This window comes from Ctenopharyngodon idella, chromosome 3 (assembly GCF_019924925.1).
Source record: "Ctenopharyngodon idella isolate HZGC_01 chromosome 3, HZGC01, whole genome shotgun sequence".
NCBI lineage: Eukaryota > Metazoa > Chordata > Actinopteri > Cypriniformes > Xenocyprididae > Ctenopharyngodon > Ctenopharyngodon idella.
Window position 1 is genome coordinate 44,772,623 of NC_067222.1, and position 17,473 is coordinate 44,790,095.

At 43.6% G+C, this 17,473-nt stretch overlaps 2 protein-coding genes and 1 long non-coding RNA gene across 29 annotated transcripts in view; 1 reads left to right on the forward strand and 2 right to left on the reverse strand.

Moving 5' to 3' along the window:
- Positions 1 to 15,205, forward strand: part of radil2a (Ras association and DIL domains 2a) — a 206,282-nt gene extending 191,077 nt beyond the window's left edge. For 4 of the 5 annotated variants that reach the window (XM_051888390.1, XM_051888389.1, XM_051888385.1 and 1 more), the window contains exon 16: positions 14,390 to 14,571. In XM_051888390.1, coding sequence (XP_051744350.1) covers positions 14,390 to 14,477 — 88 coding nt within the window. In that variant the 3' untranslated portion in view covers positions 14,478 to 14,571. Of the gene's footprint in view, positions 1 to 14,389; positions 14,572 to 15,068 lie in introns of those variants that run through there. The other variant, XR_007929276.1, reaches the window with a different exon arrangement.
- LOC127509550 (NACHT, LRR and PYD domains-containing protein 12-like) overlaps positions 1 to 17,473 on the reverse strand; it is a 238,303-nt gene that overhangs the window by 150,229 nt on the left and 70,601 nt on the right. The gene's annotated exons all lie outside the window — the stretch shown is intronic.
- On the reverse strand, positions 1,588 to 16,433 carry LOC127509556 (uncharacterized). Its single transcript, XR_007929278.1, has 3 exons — positions 16,114 to 16,433; positions 15,819 to 16,015; positions 1,588 to 3,253 (listed from the first exon to the last, which is right to left on the reverse strand). It is a non-coding gene; the product is annotated as an uncharacterized LOC127509556 (long non-coding RNA).

Sequence of the window (17,473 nt, forward strand, 5' to 3'; positions counted from 1 at the left end):
CTGCCAGTGGGAAAGTAAACAGGAAGTGTTTCTCGTGGAAAGTGGAAGTTTCTCGGGACGCAAAAGCTTTGAAAAATATTTTTTCCACCCCTCTAATATTTTTTCCACCACTATGTCCCTTTAGGAGCTCCGTAGGTAACAGCACAGTAAGCTACAATCAGGAATACAATCTGTGTAAGTTTATCCATTTTCATGAGTGTTACAGTTTCCACCGTGAAGTAACGATCAGCTTTAGCGTGTTTGTTCGACGTTTAGACGCAAATGCTCAATATACAGATAGATGCTGTTGATATTACATTGATTTTATTAATAATGCTATTGATATTATAGCTATGAAACGTTTTAACAAACTTACCGTGACATGGGAAGCCATTTCTGATCTTGGACTCTCTGAAATAGTGTCTATTCGTTTGATTCCACCGCTTTCGGTTTCACTTCACTGAAACAGGTGAGTCGGCTAGCATCAAGCCCCGCCCCAAACTGGGCTGAACGAGATGACGTTGGGCTACGTGCTCTTTACGTACTCGCTACTGCAGCGAGCACTACCTGACTGCACTGGACTAGAAATGAAATAAAGAAATTAGTACTGTTAATACAGTGTACTGTTAATGTTTGTGAAGCATTCATGCAAAAAATGTGGATTGAAATTGTTGCTATTTTTTAAAATATCAAACAATGTTCAGTGAGTAAGATTTTAAAAATAAGAAATTATTATTTTTATTCAGCAAGGACACAGTAAATTAAATTGATCAAAAGTGGCATTAAAGACATTTTATAATGACATTTAAAAAAAAAAAAGTTCTATATTTCAAATAAATTCTAAACTTTTGAACTTAATACTGATCAAACAATCCTGAAAAAAAAAAATGTATTTTACAATTCCCATTAAAATATTAAGGAACAAAAACTGTTTTCAACATTGATAATAATACAAACAATTATTAATAATTGATCATCAAATCATCATATTAGACTAATTTCTGAAGGATCATGTGACACTAAAGCCTGGAGTAATGATGAAATTCAGTTTTGATCACAGGAATAAATTACATTTTTATAATATATTCACATAGAAAACATTTTTTTTGTAAGAATATTTCACAATATTACTGTTTTTACTGTAATCTTAATTATTCCAAACATCTGACTGGTAGTGTAATAATAAAACAATAATAATATAACTGTCTGCCAGCTGCTAGTGTGTTGCAGGTGGTTGCTAGCGCTGTCAAGGTGATGATACACGGGGCAACTTTTTGAGCAATGTTACCATCAACAGGCAACCAGGTGAGACACAGGGTCCACGACCGATCTAAAGTATCCAGAGAGAAATTTGTGACCCATTCTCAATGGGATAGTGGCCAAGCAACATCGCTCAAAAAGTTGCTCCGTGTATCATCACCTTTAAAGTGTTTTGTATAGTAATTAGGGAATTGTTAGGAAGTTTCTGAGTGGTTACTAGGGTTTTCTGGGTGGTTGCTAGGCTGTTGCTAAGCAGTAGAGCGGTCACTTAGATGGTTGATGTATCTATGTTAACTTGTACAACATGATCATGAAATAAATCACTGAGGTACAAGCTTTTGTAGGCATTGTAGGTTTAATTCTGCCTTTATTTATCTTCAATATGATTTTCATCCACATATTTATACACAGGCTGTCTCATAACCTAGAGTGCTGCCTACCTAGTGGACAGCGCTGAGAATCAGCTGTTTTGATGGTCAGGATCCTGTCTAAACTAGTAATGGTATTTGTATCAAACTGCCAAAGTCATGTGATTTCACTAAACGAGGCTTTGTTACGTCAGAATTGTTTCCAAACGTTCCAAAATTTCAATGGTTCACCGCTGGGGGGCCCATGAATCATGTGGATTCACTTCTTTCAGACGAACACAATTGAAGAAATATTTAAAAATATCCTGGCTCTTCCAAGGTTTATAATGGTTGTGAATGGTACCCCAAATTCAAGACAAAAAAAATGAATCCATGCGACTCCAGGGGATTAATAAAGGCCTTTTGAAGCGAATCGATGTGTTTGTGTAAGACAAGTATCCTGCAGAAACATCCTGCAGTTAATGAGATAATTAGGTGATAACGAGCAGAATCACCAAAGGACAGAGGAACAAGAACTACGACTTCAGTCACAGCCTTCGATGAAATCAACTGAAGATAAAAGACATTAAATATCTCAAGATCTGATCAAACAACTCCACAAACAGCATTACCAGCTTTACTTATTACTAACCAGATTGACTTTATTTCTGACATACGTCTACAAAAGTTGTTATTGAGAATTACCAGAGGTTTAAGTGTTTCTCTGTTCAAACAACAAAATAGGCAGACTCCAGTTTGCACACTCCAAGAAATACTGGTGGTTTCTGTTTAGTGTCAGTTTCCCTTCACCATCCTTCTCCAAGTAAAATCCTGTAACACTAACTTAGCAGAATTTACAAAGAAGCACCCAATTTCACACATGGAGTAATGAAAACACCTGTCTCGTGCACTTTCACTTTTTTTCACACTTATGTTCATCTGTAAACATATCACATGCAAATTTCTCATGAGAACATCCCGAGGTAGTAGCTTTTGAAATAAATTTCTATGGTTGGGGATAGCATACACTTTTGATCAAGCTCTGAGCTGGTTGATTGGGATCAGTGCAACATGCAGTTTTCATTTTAGATGCTGTGATTCGACCAGCACCAAACTGAAACCACAGTTTAGAAGAAGCTTGATCTCTTGTAGCCATCTCAACTGCCTTTGCTTGCTCCTCTGATACTGAAATGTTTATATCATTACAAATGGACGATACATCACTGCAGTCCATGTGAAGTGCCTCCTCATTTCACAGTTCAGTCAACACCAGAGGAAACTTTTCACTAATTGGTTTGGGAATAAAATCATCTGAATGAGGCTCAATCAGGGATAAAATAGCAGACTTTGAGCCAGTTGTGCTGAGAGTGTTGAATAATGATGATAATTCATCTCTGGTGTTCTGCTTCCTTTAACAGTAGAACTGACACATGCTTTCTCAAATGACTGTACATGACCAGCACAGTCACTTTTAGCAGCTATTTTACTTTATATCTCTTTGCTGCAGTAAAGTCACTTTCTCAAAATTCCTTGTACTCCTCCTCTGACATTCGAGTAGGTAACATCCAATATGCCTTTTCCTGCATCACTCCAAGAATCCTCCCAGACCTTTCTGCAATTACACAGGGTTCCAGGGGGTTTTCTCGTGTTCGCTGGGAATGAAGTACCTGCATAAAAGATAAAACAACTAAATATAAGCTTGTAAGAATAACAAACTCTCATTAATTTATTTCTTTAATAAACTAACTGAACAGGAAGCAGGTTCAACAGGCTATAGAGCAGTGGATCACCATTGGCTTTCACAATACACATGTGGTTGATCAGCTGTTGCTGTGCCTCTCTCACCCATCCACACACCATCTGGTTATAGGCCTGCAAACCTTTGTAACATTTAAGGTCCTCAGCTGTGTATGGGCTTGGCAGAAAAACAGTTCACTATGTCGGGATAAGAAATAGAAGGAAGAATTGTCAGGTCGTCAGTCCACTACAAAGGATCCAGCTTGTACGAATCTTTATCACCTACTAACTTTAGTTTGTCAAAATATTGCGCCCCTTCCTGCTTACCAAGTCCTTCTCTATATGATTTAGCAGCTTCCACACATTTTTTCTGTGGTTTAGACATCATAAATTAGTCTTACGTAGTACATTAACTGTGCAATCCATGCTGTTGTTTACGTCCGAGTATCTCCAATATGGCCATGCATCCGGGTAACTGACCAAATGCTCTATATTGTCATATCGTCCAAGATCTCTTGCTCTATGGTAAAGCACTAAGACATTACTGACATAACAGTACGACTTTCTACAAAGCTGTTTTTGAAACAATGCATATTCTAAAAAGTGCTATACAAACAAATTGAACATGATAATTATTTTTCACATTTTGGATTCATTCAGGGCTCCTGCAGTATCTTGAATGAAGAGACATCATCTGAACCAATCACCTGCCAGGATTCAGAGGCAACAGATCAACACCCTGTCACCAGGACACCTCCTCAGTTTTGGGAGACTCACAGCAATCTGAGCTCCTGTGAGACCGTCTTGACACAGAAATTCAAGAGTCTGGAGCTCCAAAACAGCTTGTCTGGAAGTACAGGCCTGGGCTACCACAAGAGTCTGGCCCTTGACCCCTCCTGCCTGCTTACGCCTCCCAACACCCCTCAGAATCTAGACCAAGCCGAGCTGGAAGCCAGCCTTCTGGAGGGGACGGCACAGCAGACAGCACACCAGCACAGGAAAGGTAACCAGCACAAATTTAAACCTACATGAAAAGAGCTGGAGCACTAGTACTACTTGTCTTCTATTTGTTAGTGAGCCGTACTCTGAGAAATATCTCAGACATGTTCACCCCGTAGCGTGTTCCCTGATCTCAAAGGCAGGGTGTATTATCTTTGGAGGCGTAAGGGAGGTGCTGGTGTTGATGTGGAGTTGGGTTTGTGTGCTCTGGCTGCAGCGGGTGAAGAAGCTGGAAACCAGCCCTCCTCCTCCTCCTCTCCAGAATGCTTTTACCACACGTAATATATATAAAATGAGCAATGGTCAGGTGAGCTCAGTGAAGAATCGGTCTTTGTAACTGATGTTGGGATCAGGTTATTATTCAGAACTGATATACTGACATACTGTGGTATATATATGGTGCTAAAAAGTTACTTCAGAGAATATCCTGAGAAAACCATTGAGTATGTAAATTCATTTTACCTGTGGTTAAATATAGTGCCCAGCCTTGTATGACTTTTTGCATTTATAAAACAGCAGCAACAGCTGCATGGTAAATGGCAGAAATATTCAATAAATAATAAATTTTTTATAATTAAAATATTTCTTCCACTAAGTCATTTTTAAAGCGTTAGTTCACCCAAAAATCAAAATTCTGTCATGATTTACTCTCCCTCATGTTGTTATAAACCCATTAGACTTATGTCGACGTTGGCTTTTAAACGCAGTCCAATCAGAATGTAGAGCTGAAACCTTTTTTTTATAATAAAGTATGAACTTGTAATGAGGCGGGACTCAGGGTAAGATCCATCTGTCACAAGCAGGGCTAGAACTCGGGTCTCTGGTGTGGTGGTTGAGATATCTGCCATAAGGCCACAGAGACTGTAATGTTGGACCCAAACGAAACACTCAAGGCAGTACTCCAGGCAATGTAGATTTAATAAAAAAAAGTCTTTTCAATCAAAAATCCAACAAAAGTTCTTCTCAGACAGAGGTATTAATAACATAAGAGATAATGGAAAAACCACATGGGAAAATAAAAAAGGGAGAAGACAAGACAGGTTTTAGTAATGAGATATGAAACATGGGGTTAATTCTAAGGGAACAAGGGAGAAATAAACGATAAGAAACAGGGTTAACTTTCCTTGCTATGCGAAAAGGGCCAATGTATTTCTGGGAAAGTTTCTTGGATTCGACCCGGAGGGGCAGGTTCTTCGTAGCTAGCCAAACTCTTTGACCGGCTCAGAAATTAGGGGCTGTCCGGCGGCGGCGATTAGCCTGACTTTGGTATCTCTGGTCGTCAGTCCATGGTTCATGAGGAGCTCTGCAGTCTCCTTGGCTGAAGGCAGCTTGGGCAGGGGAATGAACCGGGCAGCCTTAGAGAACCAGTCTACAACCACCAGGATGACTGTGTTGCCCTGGGATGGTGGGAGTCCCGTAACAAAGTCCAGAGAAAGGTGCGACCATGGCCTGCGGGGGACAGGTAAGGGACGGAGCAGTCCCTGAGGACGCTGACATATAGACTTTCCTTGATTGCACACGGGGCAGGCGTCCACATAGACCTTAACCGTCTTGATGGACGGCCACCAAAACCGCCGCTGGAGGAAGTCAAGTGTGCGAGCACTTCCTGGATGGCAAGTCAAGGGAGACTCATGACCCCACTGCAAGACCTGGGCCCGGGCAGATAGAGGAAAGAACAGGCGTCCAGCAGGACCACCGCCTGGATCGGGCTCACGGGCAAGGGCCTCTCGCACCACCCTTTCCAGTTCCCACTGAAGGGGCGCGACAATCCTAGACCTCGGAATAATCGATGTCAAAGGCTTCTCTTGTGTCTCGGGAGAGTAGGCTCGAGACAAGGCATCTGGCTTGACGTTCTTGGTGCCGGGTCTGTAAGATAGGAGAAACTGGAATCGATCAAAAAACAGAGACCATCGAGCTTGCCGAGTGTTCAACCGCTTAGCCTGCTGGAGATATTCTAGGTTCTTGTGGTCTGTGAGAACCTGGAAAGGGTGCTGAGCCCCCTCGAGCCAGTGGCGCCACTCCTCCAAGGCAAGTTTTACCACGAGCAATTCACGATCCCCCACGTGGTAGTCGCGCTCGGCATCCGACAGGCGCCGAGACATGAAGGCTCAAGGGTGTAACTTTCCATCCTCACCCCTCTGAGATAGGATGGCCCCTACCCCCACCTCTGAGGCGTCCACCTCCACCACGAAAGGTTTTTCTGGGTCAGGGATCAAAAGAATGGGAGCGGAAGTGAAGCGGCGCTTGAGATCCTCGAAAGCCCCTGCTGCCTCTGGACCCCAGTGAATCTTGGCTCCTACTCCCTTGGTAAGTACCGTCAAGGGGGCCACCACAGAGCTGAAATTCTTAATGAACCTCCTATAGAAGTTCACAAAGCCAATGAAACGTTGAACCTCCTTGACTGTGGCAGGTATGGGCCAGTTGTGAACCGCCTCAACCTTCTTAGGGTCCATCTCCAGGTGGCCAGGAGTGACGATGAACCCGAGAAACTGAGCCTGGGTAACATGAAAATCACACTTCTCGGGCTTTACGTAGAGATGATTGTCAAGGAGTCTCTGGAGAACCCTGCTAACATGCCCCTCATACTCCTCCAGTGACCTTGAGAAAATGAGGATATCGTCAAGGTATACAAAGACGAATTGATTAAGCAGGTCCCGGAGAACATCATTAATCAGTGCTTGGAACACTGCGGGGGCATTGGTGAGCCCGAACGGCATCACGAGGTACTCATAGTGGCCCGTGGGGGTGTTGAAGGCAGTCTTCCATTCGTCCCCCTGCCGGATACGCACAAGATGGTAAGCATTGCGGAGATCCAGTTTAGTAAAAATGGAAGCCCCTTGAAGCAGCTCAAAAGCCGTGGCCATGAGAGGTAGGGGGTATTGATTCCTAACCGTGATCTTGTTGAGGCCCCGGTAATCAATACAAGGCCTAAGACCCCCGTCTTTCTTCTCAACAAAGAAGAAACCCACCCCAGCCGGGGAAGTAGAGGCACGGATGATGCCAGCTGCCACGGACTCCTTAATATAGGTATCCATAGCTGAGCGCTCGGGGGGGGAAATAAGGAGAAGATCCGACCCCTGGGAGGGCAGGAGCCAGGGAGCAGATCAATAGCACAGTCGTAAGTTCGGTGAGGTGGTAAGGAGGTAGCCCGGGACTTGCTGAACACTGCCTTGAACTGATGATAAACACTAGGGACTCTGGACAGGTCGACAGACTCTTGAAACTCAGAACTAGGGGCTGGGGGACTCTGACGTAGGCAGGTGAGTTGGCAAGTGGAACCCCAGCTTAGAATGGTGCTAGTGAGCCAGTCGATATGGGGATTATGTCTTCGCAGCCAAGGATGACCCAGGATAATAGGGTACTCGGGGGAGTCAATAAGTTAGAAGGTCTCCTCCTGCTGGTGTTGACAGATAGTAAGTTGCAGGGACTGAGTGGCCTCTCTCCGGTTCCAGAGGTCTGCCATCCAAAGTGGTAACTGCCTGGGGGTGAGGAAGAAGTTGGGTAGGGATCTTAAGTTCCTTAGCCAAGGTTAAATCCAGGAAGTCGCCTGCGGCACCAGAATCGATCATAGCCTGGACCAGATGCTGGTGGCCCTCCCAGGACAAAAAAGGCTGGAACAGCTAGGACGGCGTTAGCAGGAGGAGCTCTAATCTTCCCCATCACAGCCCTCCTGTTGCTGGGCGGGGACAGGCGTTTCCTGAAAGCTCTGGGCAAGTGGAGCGGAAGTGGCCGGAAGCACCGCAGTAGAGGCAACGACGCTCCCTCATGCGACGTTCCCTCTCGTTGGGAGAAAGCCTGGAACGGCCCAACTGCATGTCCTCCGGGGAATCATGGAGCTGTTCAGGAGCTGGGGAAGCTCTGGACGAAGGAATACAAACTGGAGAAACAGACCTGCTCAGAGGAACGAGCCGCCCTCCGCTCTCTCAGGCGATTGTCTAGACGGATGGCCATTGCTATGAGGGACTCGAGATCCTCAGCTGGTTCTCGAGTGGCTAACTCATCTTGAAGGGGCTCAGACAACCCTCCCTGAAAGCAGACCCTCAGTGCCTCATCGTTCCATCCGCTCTTTGCCGCTATGGTCCGAAACTCAATGGCGAAATCTGCCGTGCTACGGGAACCCTGACGGAGAGTGAGTAGGCACTTGGAAGCCTCCCGACCACTGACAGGATGATCAAACACTCGCTTGAACTCTTCCACAAATGCCGCATAGGACTCACAACAGGCATCCTGGGATTGCCACACTGCGGAGGCCCAAGAGAGCGCCTTGTCAGAGAGAAGGGTAATAATGTAAGCAATCTTGGAGCGGTCTGTGGGAAAACTTGAGGGTTGGAGCTCGAAGGTGAGGGAGCACTGGGTGAGAAACCCTGGCAGGAACTGGGATCTCCAGCGAAGGGTTTTGGAGGTGGTAGTCGGGGCTCCACCACGGGAGAAGGCCTGTCGCCACTCTGAGGTGATACAGAGGAAGGTGAAGAACCAGGGAGGCGTTCAAAGAGCTGGCGGATGGAACTCATCACATCGGCCAGGAGTTGAGAGTGTTTGGCCATTAGCTCTTCTTGTCGGCTGAGAACGGCTTCATGGCGCTGAAAAGATGCCTCGTGTTGAGCAATCACCGCCAACAGATCCTTGGAACCGAGTGTCTCTGGGTCCATGAGTGACTTGGTTTTTCTGTCACAAGCAGGGCTAGAACTCGGGTCTCTGGTGTGGTGGTTGAGATATCTGCCACAAGGCCACAGAGACTGTAATGTTGGACCCAAACGAAACACTCAAGGCAGTACTCCAGGCAATGTAGATTTAATAAAAAAAAGTCTTTTTAAGCAAAAATCCAACAAAAGTTCTTCTCAGACAGAGGTATTAATAACATAAGAGATAATGGAAAAACCACATGGGAAAATAAAAACTCCACGAGGGGAGAAAACAAAACTAGAGAACATTAATAACCAAATAACTCAGAACACCTTACTTGAGATAGCTTGGAAGGACTTGGAGAAACAAAGCAGGAAGCACGCAGCCAAGACTCAAAAACCAAGTGAGGAACAAGGGGAAAAAACACAACTAAAATACCCTAGGAGAAACAAGGCACAGGTGACCTGGATAATGCTAACAAGGACCCACGTGGAAGAACTAAGGCAGAGGGGAACACAGGGGACCTCTAGAGGCACGGAGACAAACTACAGGAGGTAGGATGCTGACACCATCTGCAGGCTTTTATTAAACAGAGTTCGTAGTAAGACAGGCAGTGGTCAAACAGTGGCAAACAGGTATGGCAGAGAGCAGGCAGAACCGTAGTCGAGGAACAGGCAATGAATCAGGGCAGGCAGAAAGCATACACAAAACCAGGAAACAATAAACAATCCAAAAGGTCCAAAGGGCAGGCAGCAGGAATCGTAACACCGGGAACAGACGGGATCAGTAACAGGCAGGCAGGCAGACAGACAGACAGGGTAAATAACGCTCAGAAAGGAATCGTAACACTGGGAATAGATGGGATCAGTAACAGGCAGGCAGACAGACAGGGTAAATAACGCTCAGAATTGCTAGAGTAAACAAGACCTCGCAAAGTGTGTGAGGGTGTGTGTGGCTTAAATAGTCCAGATAATGTGCTGCAGCAGTATGTGGCAATTGGTGATTGGTGGAGAGAGTGCAGGTGATTGCCAGGGAGGATTGTGGGAAATGTAGTCCGGGAATGACAGGGATACGTGACAGAATGTCCCCCTCCCGGAAGGCGCGTCCTCGCGCCGTGAATGGCACAACCGGGGAGGGGGGGTGGGTGCCCTGGAGACCTACTGGCAGGTGAGGGTGTACGGACAGACAGGTAAAGAGGTCTCCAGGGCAGGTTCAGGGACTCTAGGCACCACGGCGGGTCAGGTGCCACGAGCAGCCACGGCGGGTCAGGTGCCTCGGGCAGCCACGGCGGGTCAGGTGCCACGGGCAGCCACGGCGGGTCAAGTGTCTTGGGCTGCCACGGCGGGTCAGGTGTCTCGGGCGGCCACGGCAGGTCAAGAGTCTCTGGCGGCCACGGTGGGTCAGGAGCCTCAGGCGGCCACGGCGGGTCGGGAGTCTCGGGCAGCCATAGCAGTTCGCTAGCCTTGGGACGCCATGGCAGGTCAGGAGTGTCAGGCAGCCATGACAGTTCGGGAGCCCCACCCACAAATTCCCCACCCTCAGGTATATGCCCCCCCCCCCCCCCCCCAAAAAAAATTTCTTTGGGAATTCAATGGTGGCAGGAAGGGTTTTGTGGGCTGGAATGTATTGGTGGGCTGGAGCTGGGTCGAGGGCAAGGAACTTGGGTGGCGCCGGCAGGGCATGGAGCTTGGGTGGCGCCGGCAGGGCAAGGAGCTTGGGTGGCGCCGGCAGGGCAAGGAGCTTGGGTGCGAAGTCTGGAGTGGGCTCGGTGAAGACTGGAGCGGGCTCGGCGAAGACTGGAGCGGACTCGGGTGCAGAGTCTGGAGCGGGCTCGCCGAAGACTGGAGCGGCCTCGGCGAAGACTGGAGCGGCCATCTTGTCCGTAGACACTGGTGGAGCGGCCATCTTGTCCGTAGACACTGGCGGAGCGGCCATCTTGTCCGTAGACACTGGCGGGGCGGCCATCTTGTCCGTAGACACTGGCAGACTTGGACTTGAGTGCGTAGCAACCGGCAGACTTGGACTTGAGTGCGTAGCAACCGGCGGACTTGAACTTGAGTGCGTAGCAACTGGCGGACTTGAACTTGAGTGCGTAGCAACCGGCGGACTTGAACTTGAGTGCGTAGCAACCGGCAGGCTTGAGTGCATAGCAACCGGCGGGCTTGAGTGCGTAGCAACCGGTAGGCAGGCAGGCAGGGTAAATAACGCTCAGAATTGCTACAGAGTAAACAAGACCTCGCAAAGTGTGTGAGGGTGTGTGTGGCTTAAATAGTCGAAATAATGTGCTGCAGCAGTATGTGGCAATTGGTGATTGGTGGAGAGAGTGCAGGTGATTGCCAGGGAGGATTGTGGGAAATGTAGTCTGGGAATGACAGGGATACGTGACAGAACTAAAGTAGTGTCTAAACTAGAATATGGAAAATATGGACATTTGTACATTTATTATATAGTTAAAGAATTGTAGAGCTCTACATGTGACTTCCTGTTCCCACTGGTTTCCCACCTCCTCTTTCTAAAGACTAGTGTGGATTTTCCCAATCCCAACCTTTTCTTAGATCACACTAGTTTTGGCCACTAATACATCCCACTTTTTTTGGTAGTGGCACAAATCCTATAATCTGGTTCAAGAATTACAGAGAGGTGGTGATGTCAGGAGAAAAAAGAGCAATGGATAAAGCATCATGGGAATTTACAGCTTGCTTGCTGGAATCTTAAACGGGACAGGCATTGTTCAGGACGCGGGCTGGGTGGCCGAGCGCTGGAGGAAAGCCCTTTGTGTGTCCACCAGCCCACAGCAGAATATTTTTATGGGAACATGAAAATGGTCATACTTGTATCATCATTATGCAGAATTGTCTGATGTTTATTACAAACCAAACCTGTGAAAATCTGAAAGAAAGAAACAGTCCGTTCACTAGTTTATGGGTGAATTTTGACCTTTTCAATATGACCTACAATTCTGATTTCATTTTGACTCTAATTTCATGAAATAATCACTATGATAATAATATTGATAGTCCTAAAAACAACCTTTATTCTGATAATGTGATGCGTTTGATGTTGTTTTCTCAGTAAAGAACGGCCTCGCAGGAAACACAGACCAAAGAAAAGAGGAAGATGAGGATGATAGAGATGAAGCGTTCACCGTAGAGCTGATGAAAGGACCTCATGGTCTTGGTCTGGCACTGGTGGATGGAATGGTGAGAATTATCTTTGTCCTGTTTTTGTTTTCTATTTATCTTTCTATACTTGTCTTCTACTGTATATAGTATGTAAACTATGCACAGTATATGATTTTTTTTTTATGCATGGAATACTTGCATTATGGTTGGGACGCATTACGGTAATGAGAATGAGATTTTTGTGTATTGCGGTAATGAGAATTTAGCAGGAAAATGACCTGGACATGTTTTGTTTGATACTCACTCTCTATTTACTGTAGACGATGTAACATTTGAAGCAGATGAATAAATGATGGTCCCTCTGATGAGTTGATTATCATATTGACTTCAATAGTTGTTCCTTCATTGTGATCATGCTGTTGAAATGACCCTGTTTTATATATAGAAGGTATTTCATATCTATTGCATAGTAAACCTAGCCAAATGCAAACTGTAATGTAATTTGAGCTTGCTGCACAACTTTATTTTTCAACACCTTCAAAACTAGACCAGTCAGCAGCTGTTATGATTAAATATAACAGAGGATACACTAGATCCGGACATGAAGAATCTGTTTCAAAAACTAGTGAACTGCCTTGCTCTCTACTCCCTACATAGACAGCATCCTAACCTTTATAGGGAAATTCACCCAAAAATGAAACTCCTGTCATCATTTACTCATCCTCATGTTGATCCAAACCCAATAAGCCTTTCATTCACCTGAGGGATTTCTGTCCCTCCATTGAAAGTCAATTGACCCAAAACTTTGACGCTTCAAAACCTTAAAGACATCATATAAGGAATCCATATAAATTGAGTGTTTAATTCAAGTCTTCTGAAGAGACACGATCACTTTTATGATAAACATGTATTGGGTAAAACAGGTCTATTTTGTTTAATTATAAGCTCGCTTCATCAAATATCTGGCTAGATTCGTTCACTGAACATGTTGCAGTGCACTATGGGATTGTCTTTTCTGCAAAAGAAAAGCGTTGCTTCCTTAGAATTTGGTTTTGGTCAAAGATACCTTGGACGGCAGCACAGTGTCGTTGCCTACCTTTTGTAACAGATTTTGCATCATGAGTGTGTCTGTGAGGCCTTAAAATACTGCCTACGTAGGCAGCTCACTAGGGTTTGGAGCAGAGTCATAGTTTCTTAGAGCTTCTTTGTTCACTTGCTCAGAGACTTTAGCCCTGTAAATGACTTGGAATTGCTAACTTAGGTGTTCACTATGAGGTGCACGTGTGGGGGGTTACGTTTTACGAGAAGCTGCTCAGTAGGGGATGAATGGGTTTGCGTTAGCCACACCGACCGTCTTCTGAAGCAACAATGAGTCCAGAGCTTGACTGAATGTGAGAAGATCTCCTGTGTTTCCCAGAACTGCACTGACATTGAGGTTGATGTTAACAATAAGATGAAGTAAGAACCTGATGACTGTGTGGTTGAGCCTTCAGAGACAATAAAACATCATGTGACTCAGGACGCTCTCAAACAAATGCACCACTAGGGTGATACAGCGGGGATCAAACTAATCATTTCCCGTTGATGCGGATCCTCATCTAGTCATCACTAATCTCGAGTCTTGTCTTTGTTTGGGCTTGTTGGTGATAGAAAACTCCCCTGCGAGTCTACGTGAAGTCAGTGGTGCCAGATTCCCCAGCAGCCCTCAGCCAGAGACTCAGAGCGGGCGACTGAATCCTCGCTGTGAATGGAGTCAGTCTGGTGGGCGTGGACTACCACAGGTGAACAACATCTGAGATGCTGCTGAAGGGTGGCATTTTACCTTACAATACTTCTTCTTTGTCTCCAATGATTAAAAAAAACATTCCTATTCACATTATAGATAACTAGATTTTTCCTGGTTTGGCTGAAATAATGGATCCTCTGATATTCACCCATAAGCCATTTGAGAGCAAATATATAGAATAATGTCAAAAAAGCTGAAAAATATTGTATTGTTTTAGTGATATGGCCCAATCATAGGCAGGACTACCTTTCTTTATCTTTAAGTGAAATATCTTACTTCTTTCTTTTGGTTTTGGAGAGAAATAATGTCCTGTATGTATGTATGTACCCAGAACTCCTGAAAAACCACAACAAATTCAATGCGTTTGCGCACACTTGGTGAATAAAGCTCATTCTGATTCTGAAATAAGAAACTTGAACATGTTCTGAACATTAGATTCACATTATAAGATTTAAGGTTTAACAGATGAGATGATGGACGTTCTTGACACTGAAACTGACCGAATAACCCTCCCCTGCTCCTTCTTTTCCTGACAGTGGAAGAGAACTCATCCGGACGTCAAGCGATTCGCTCCGATTACTGGTGGCCAAAACCGAATCCAGGAACTTCATCACCAGATGCTGAGAAACACAACAGACTCGTCTGGATTCTTGACTCAATCATTGAGCTGATTTTCCTCATTGATCCATTCAGACAAATCTGGAACTCAAATATTTTGCTGAAAGTAGAGGCAATTCAACTGGATTATTTAATGTTTTTTATTTTTTAAGTTTTTGTTTCTGCTGGCAAACTATTTGTCTCAAAAGGCCAGAATAATATGTTGATATCTTCCATTAATAGTGTTTATTTCACACTTTTCTTTCTATCTTTAATGTAACATAGTTTATCAGATGTTTTAAACCATTGTTTACCAGTGTTTTATTTTCATTTAGTATCTGTCTGTCTGTCATTTTCTGGTTTCATGAGAAATAGTTGTGGTCCAGACAGGGTTATTTCAGTTTCCTTAAAGCTCAAACTGGAAGGAAAAGACGATTACAGCTTCATTCTCTGTTCATAACATCCAAATACTGCTGTAAATCAGTGAGAACTACATTAGTTTTTAGTCAGTTTGTAATATTTAACCAAAGTATCACTATTAAAGTGCTGTTTTAAATGGTTCATGTTGCTGATGTTATGAAACTATTGTACTGTTTTCATATTGATATTTCTTGTGAGGTTCCTGATGTCAGTCATAATGATGATATTCTTCTCAGTGCCAGAGAAACAGTGTTATATTGTGTCATCTGTGTTCATGATGGCGTATAAAAACTATCGGTTGTAATATTTATGTGTTATTGTATAAGTGTAATAAATATTATTTTGATTTCTTTTTAAAGAAATGTTTCTGTCTTGTGTTGATGGATCCTATTGAACAGGAAGTTGGGTGGTGCACAGCCATCATTTTAATAGTTTATTGGCTTTAGTAATTTTAAATATATGTGCAAAAAGATGATTTTGTCTGTTTTGGAGTTCACCAGCATATAAATGTCTTCAAAACTAAAAGCCACAAAGCTCTAGTTTGTATTTCTCAGGCTCTTTAACTGCGGTCTCGTCCGGCTCTGTTGGGTCTGTTAGTCTGAAGAGGGTTTAGAAATGAAATCTAAATAAAGCAACAGCACACTTCGGGGTGAACGAGGAGTCCAGCTGCTGTGAGATGGAGTAGAAGATCATGGAGGAGCTCAAGGGTGTGTCTGTCAGAGATGCTGCTCACCGCAAACACATTTATAGAGCATTTATTGAGTGAGTTTCCACTGCAGCAGCGACACACACACCATATACAGGAGCTCATGCTGAGACGCTGCGCTTTAACGTGATCTTTACACACGTTCACCTCTTTAAAGAGATTTAAGAAAAGCTGTTGAGTCAGGTTAGTTTGAATATTCAGCTAACGACAGTGTCTTACATTAACTAGAGCCCTTTACTTACCTTAAGATTTTAGGATGTTTATTAAGATGTTTTTAATGTTCATGAGTTGAGGACTCAAATTCATTCTCTTCATCTTGTTTTCTCTCAGTCTCATCTGAATGGTCAGACTTGTGCTGTTTTATTTAGACAGACATTGGGTTTTGTGGCTGTCACTCCACGTCTGGTCCAATATGAACATAAGAGTTACATCTGCGATGCTGTGTTTGAAATAACATGATTTGTTTGGATTATTCAAATGATAATCTACATCCTCTCCTCTCACTTTTAAAAGCGTTAAACATCTCATGATATTTACCTGGTTGAATGGACATTGACACAGAAGCAGAGTTTGACTCTTGTGTTAGTGCTGTTGGTTTGGGTCAGTGTTCGTACATGAGCAGGACTGTGACAGAGAGAGGAAATTTAAACAATGGCTCTGGTTATGCAGCATCTAAATCCATCATGCTTCATCTGTACTTCTATATCTTTTCATTCCCAACATTACAGGAGATGGATGGAGGCGTTTGTAAGTATTTCACAGCCGTGAGAGAATGAATAGTGTTGTTAGTGAGACACTTTCTCCAGACACAGCAGATCTAGTCTGGAGTTTGAGCAGCCAGAGGATGAACGAGATGAATTCACTCACTCGACCCTCAGTGACGGCAGGTTAGTTGAGCTCATGTTTTCTGTCACTATATGAGCTTCTGTCTGAGTGATGTTTGTCTCCCTCTGCTGGACTGAGTGGATCGAACCTCCAGACAGATCAGATTTTTTGAGACAATCATGCTTGAGGACTGGAAAAGAAACCAGGAGAGAGATTACAGTTCATGGTCATCATGGCAAATGCTTTCTTACAATGCTGTACAAAAGACTAAAGTAAGACTGTTAAAGCAACAATCACTGCTGGAGAAACAGTGACTGAACTGCAGAATCTCACAACAAGATATGAGAGACACAGACATCTTTTCCGAAGTGAGGGGGGCAGAAATGTCAGGCGTAATACCAGTTTTTATCTGACCTTTGTCTAACTGACACATTTTATTTTTTATCTTTTAATTCGGTAAGAAATCGCTTCTGAACAATAACCACTGATATCTATAATATTTTTCCCAATATTTCATGGCAATTTTATGATTGGTTTATGTACTACAAACACTTGTGCATGAAGTCCTCATGGATTTTACACAATGCAAATGATCAAAAATATACAGTACCTTTCAGAAGTTTGGAAACAAGTCTCTTTCTCTCACCAAAGCTGAATTTATTTAATCAAAAATACAGTAAAACTGTAATATTGTGAAATAGTATTATAATTTAAAATAACTGTTTTCTATGTGAACATATAGTAAAATGTAGTTTATTCCTGTGATCAAAGCTGTATTTTCAGCATCATTAGTCCAGTCATCAGTGTCACATGATCCTTCAGAAATCATTCTAATATGATGATTTGATGATCAAGAAACATTTATGATTATTAATGTTGAAAACAGTTGTGCTGCTTCATATTTCTGTGGAAACCATGATACCATTCAAACATTTGTTGTAAGATAAAAAAAAAAAAAGAAATTAATAAATTTATTCATCAAGCATGCTTTAAATGTATCAAAAGTGACAGTAAAGACGTGTATAATATTAAAAAAAAGATTTCTATTTAATAAATGCTTTAATAAATTTAA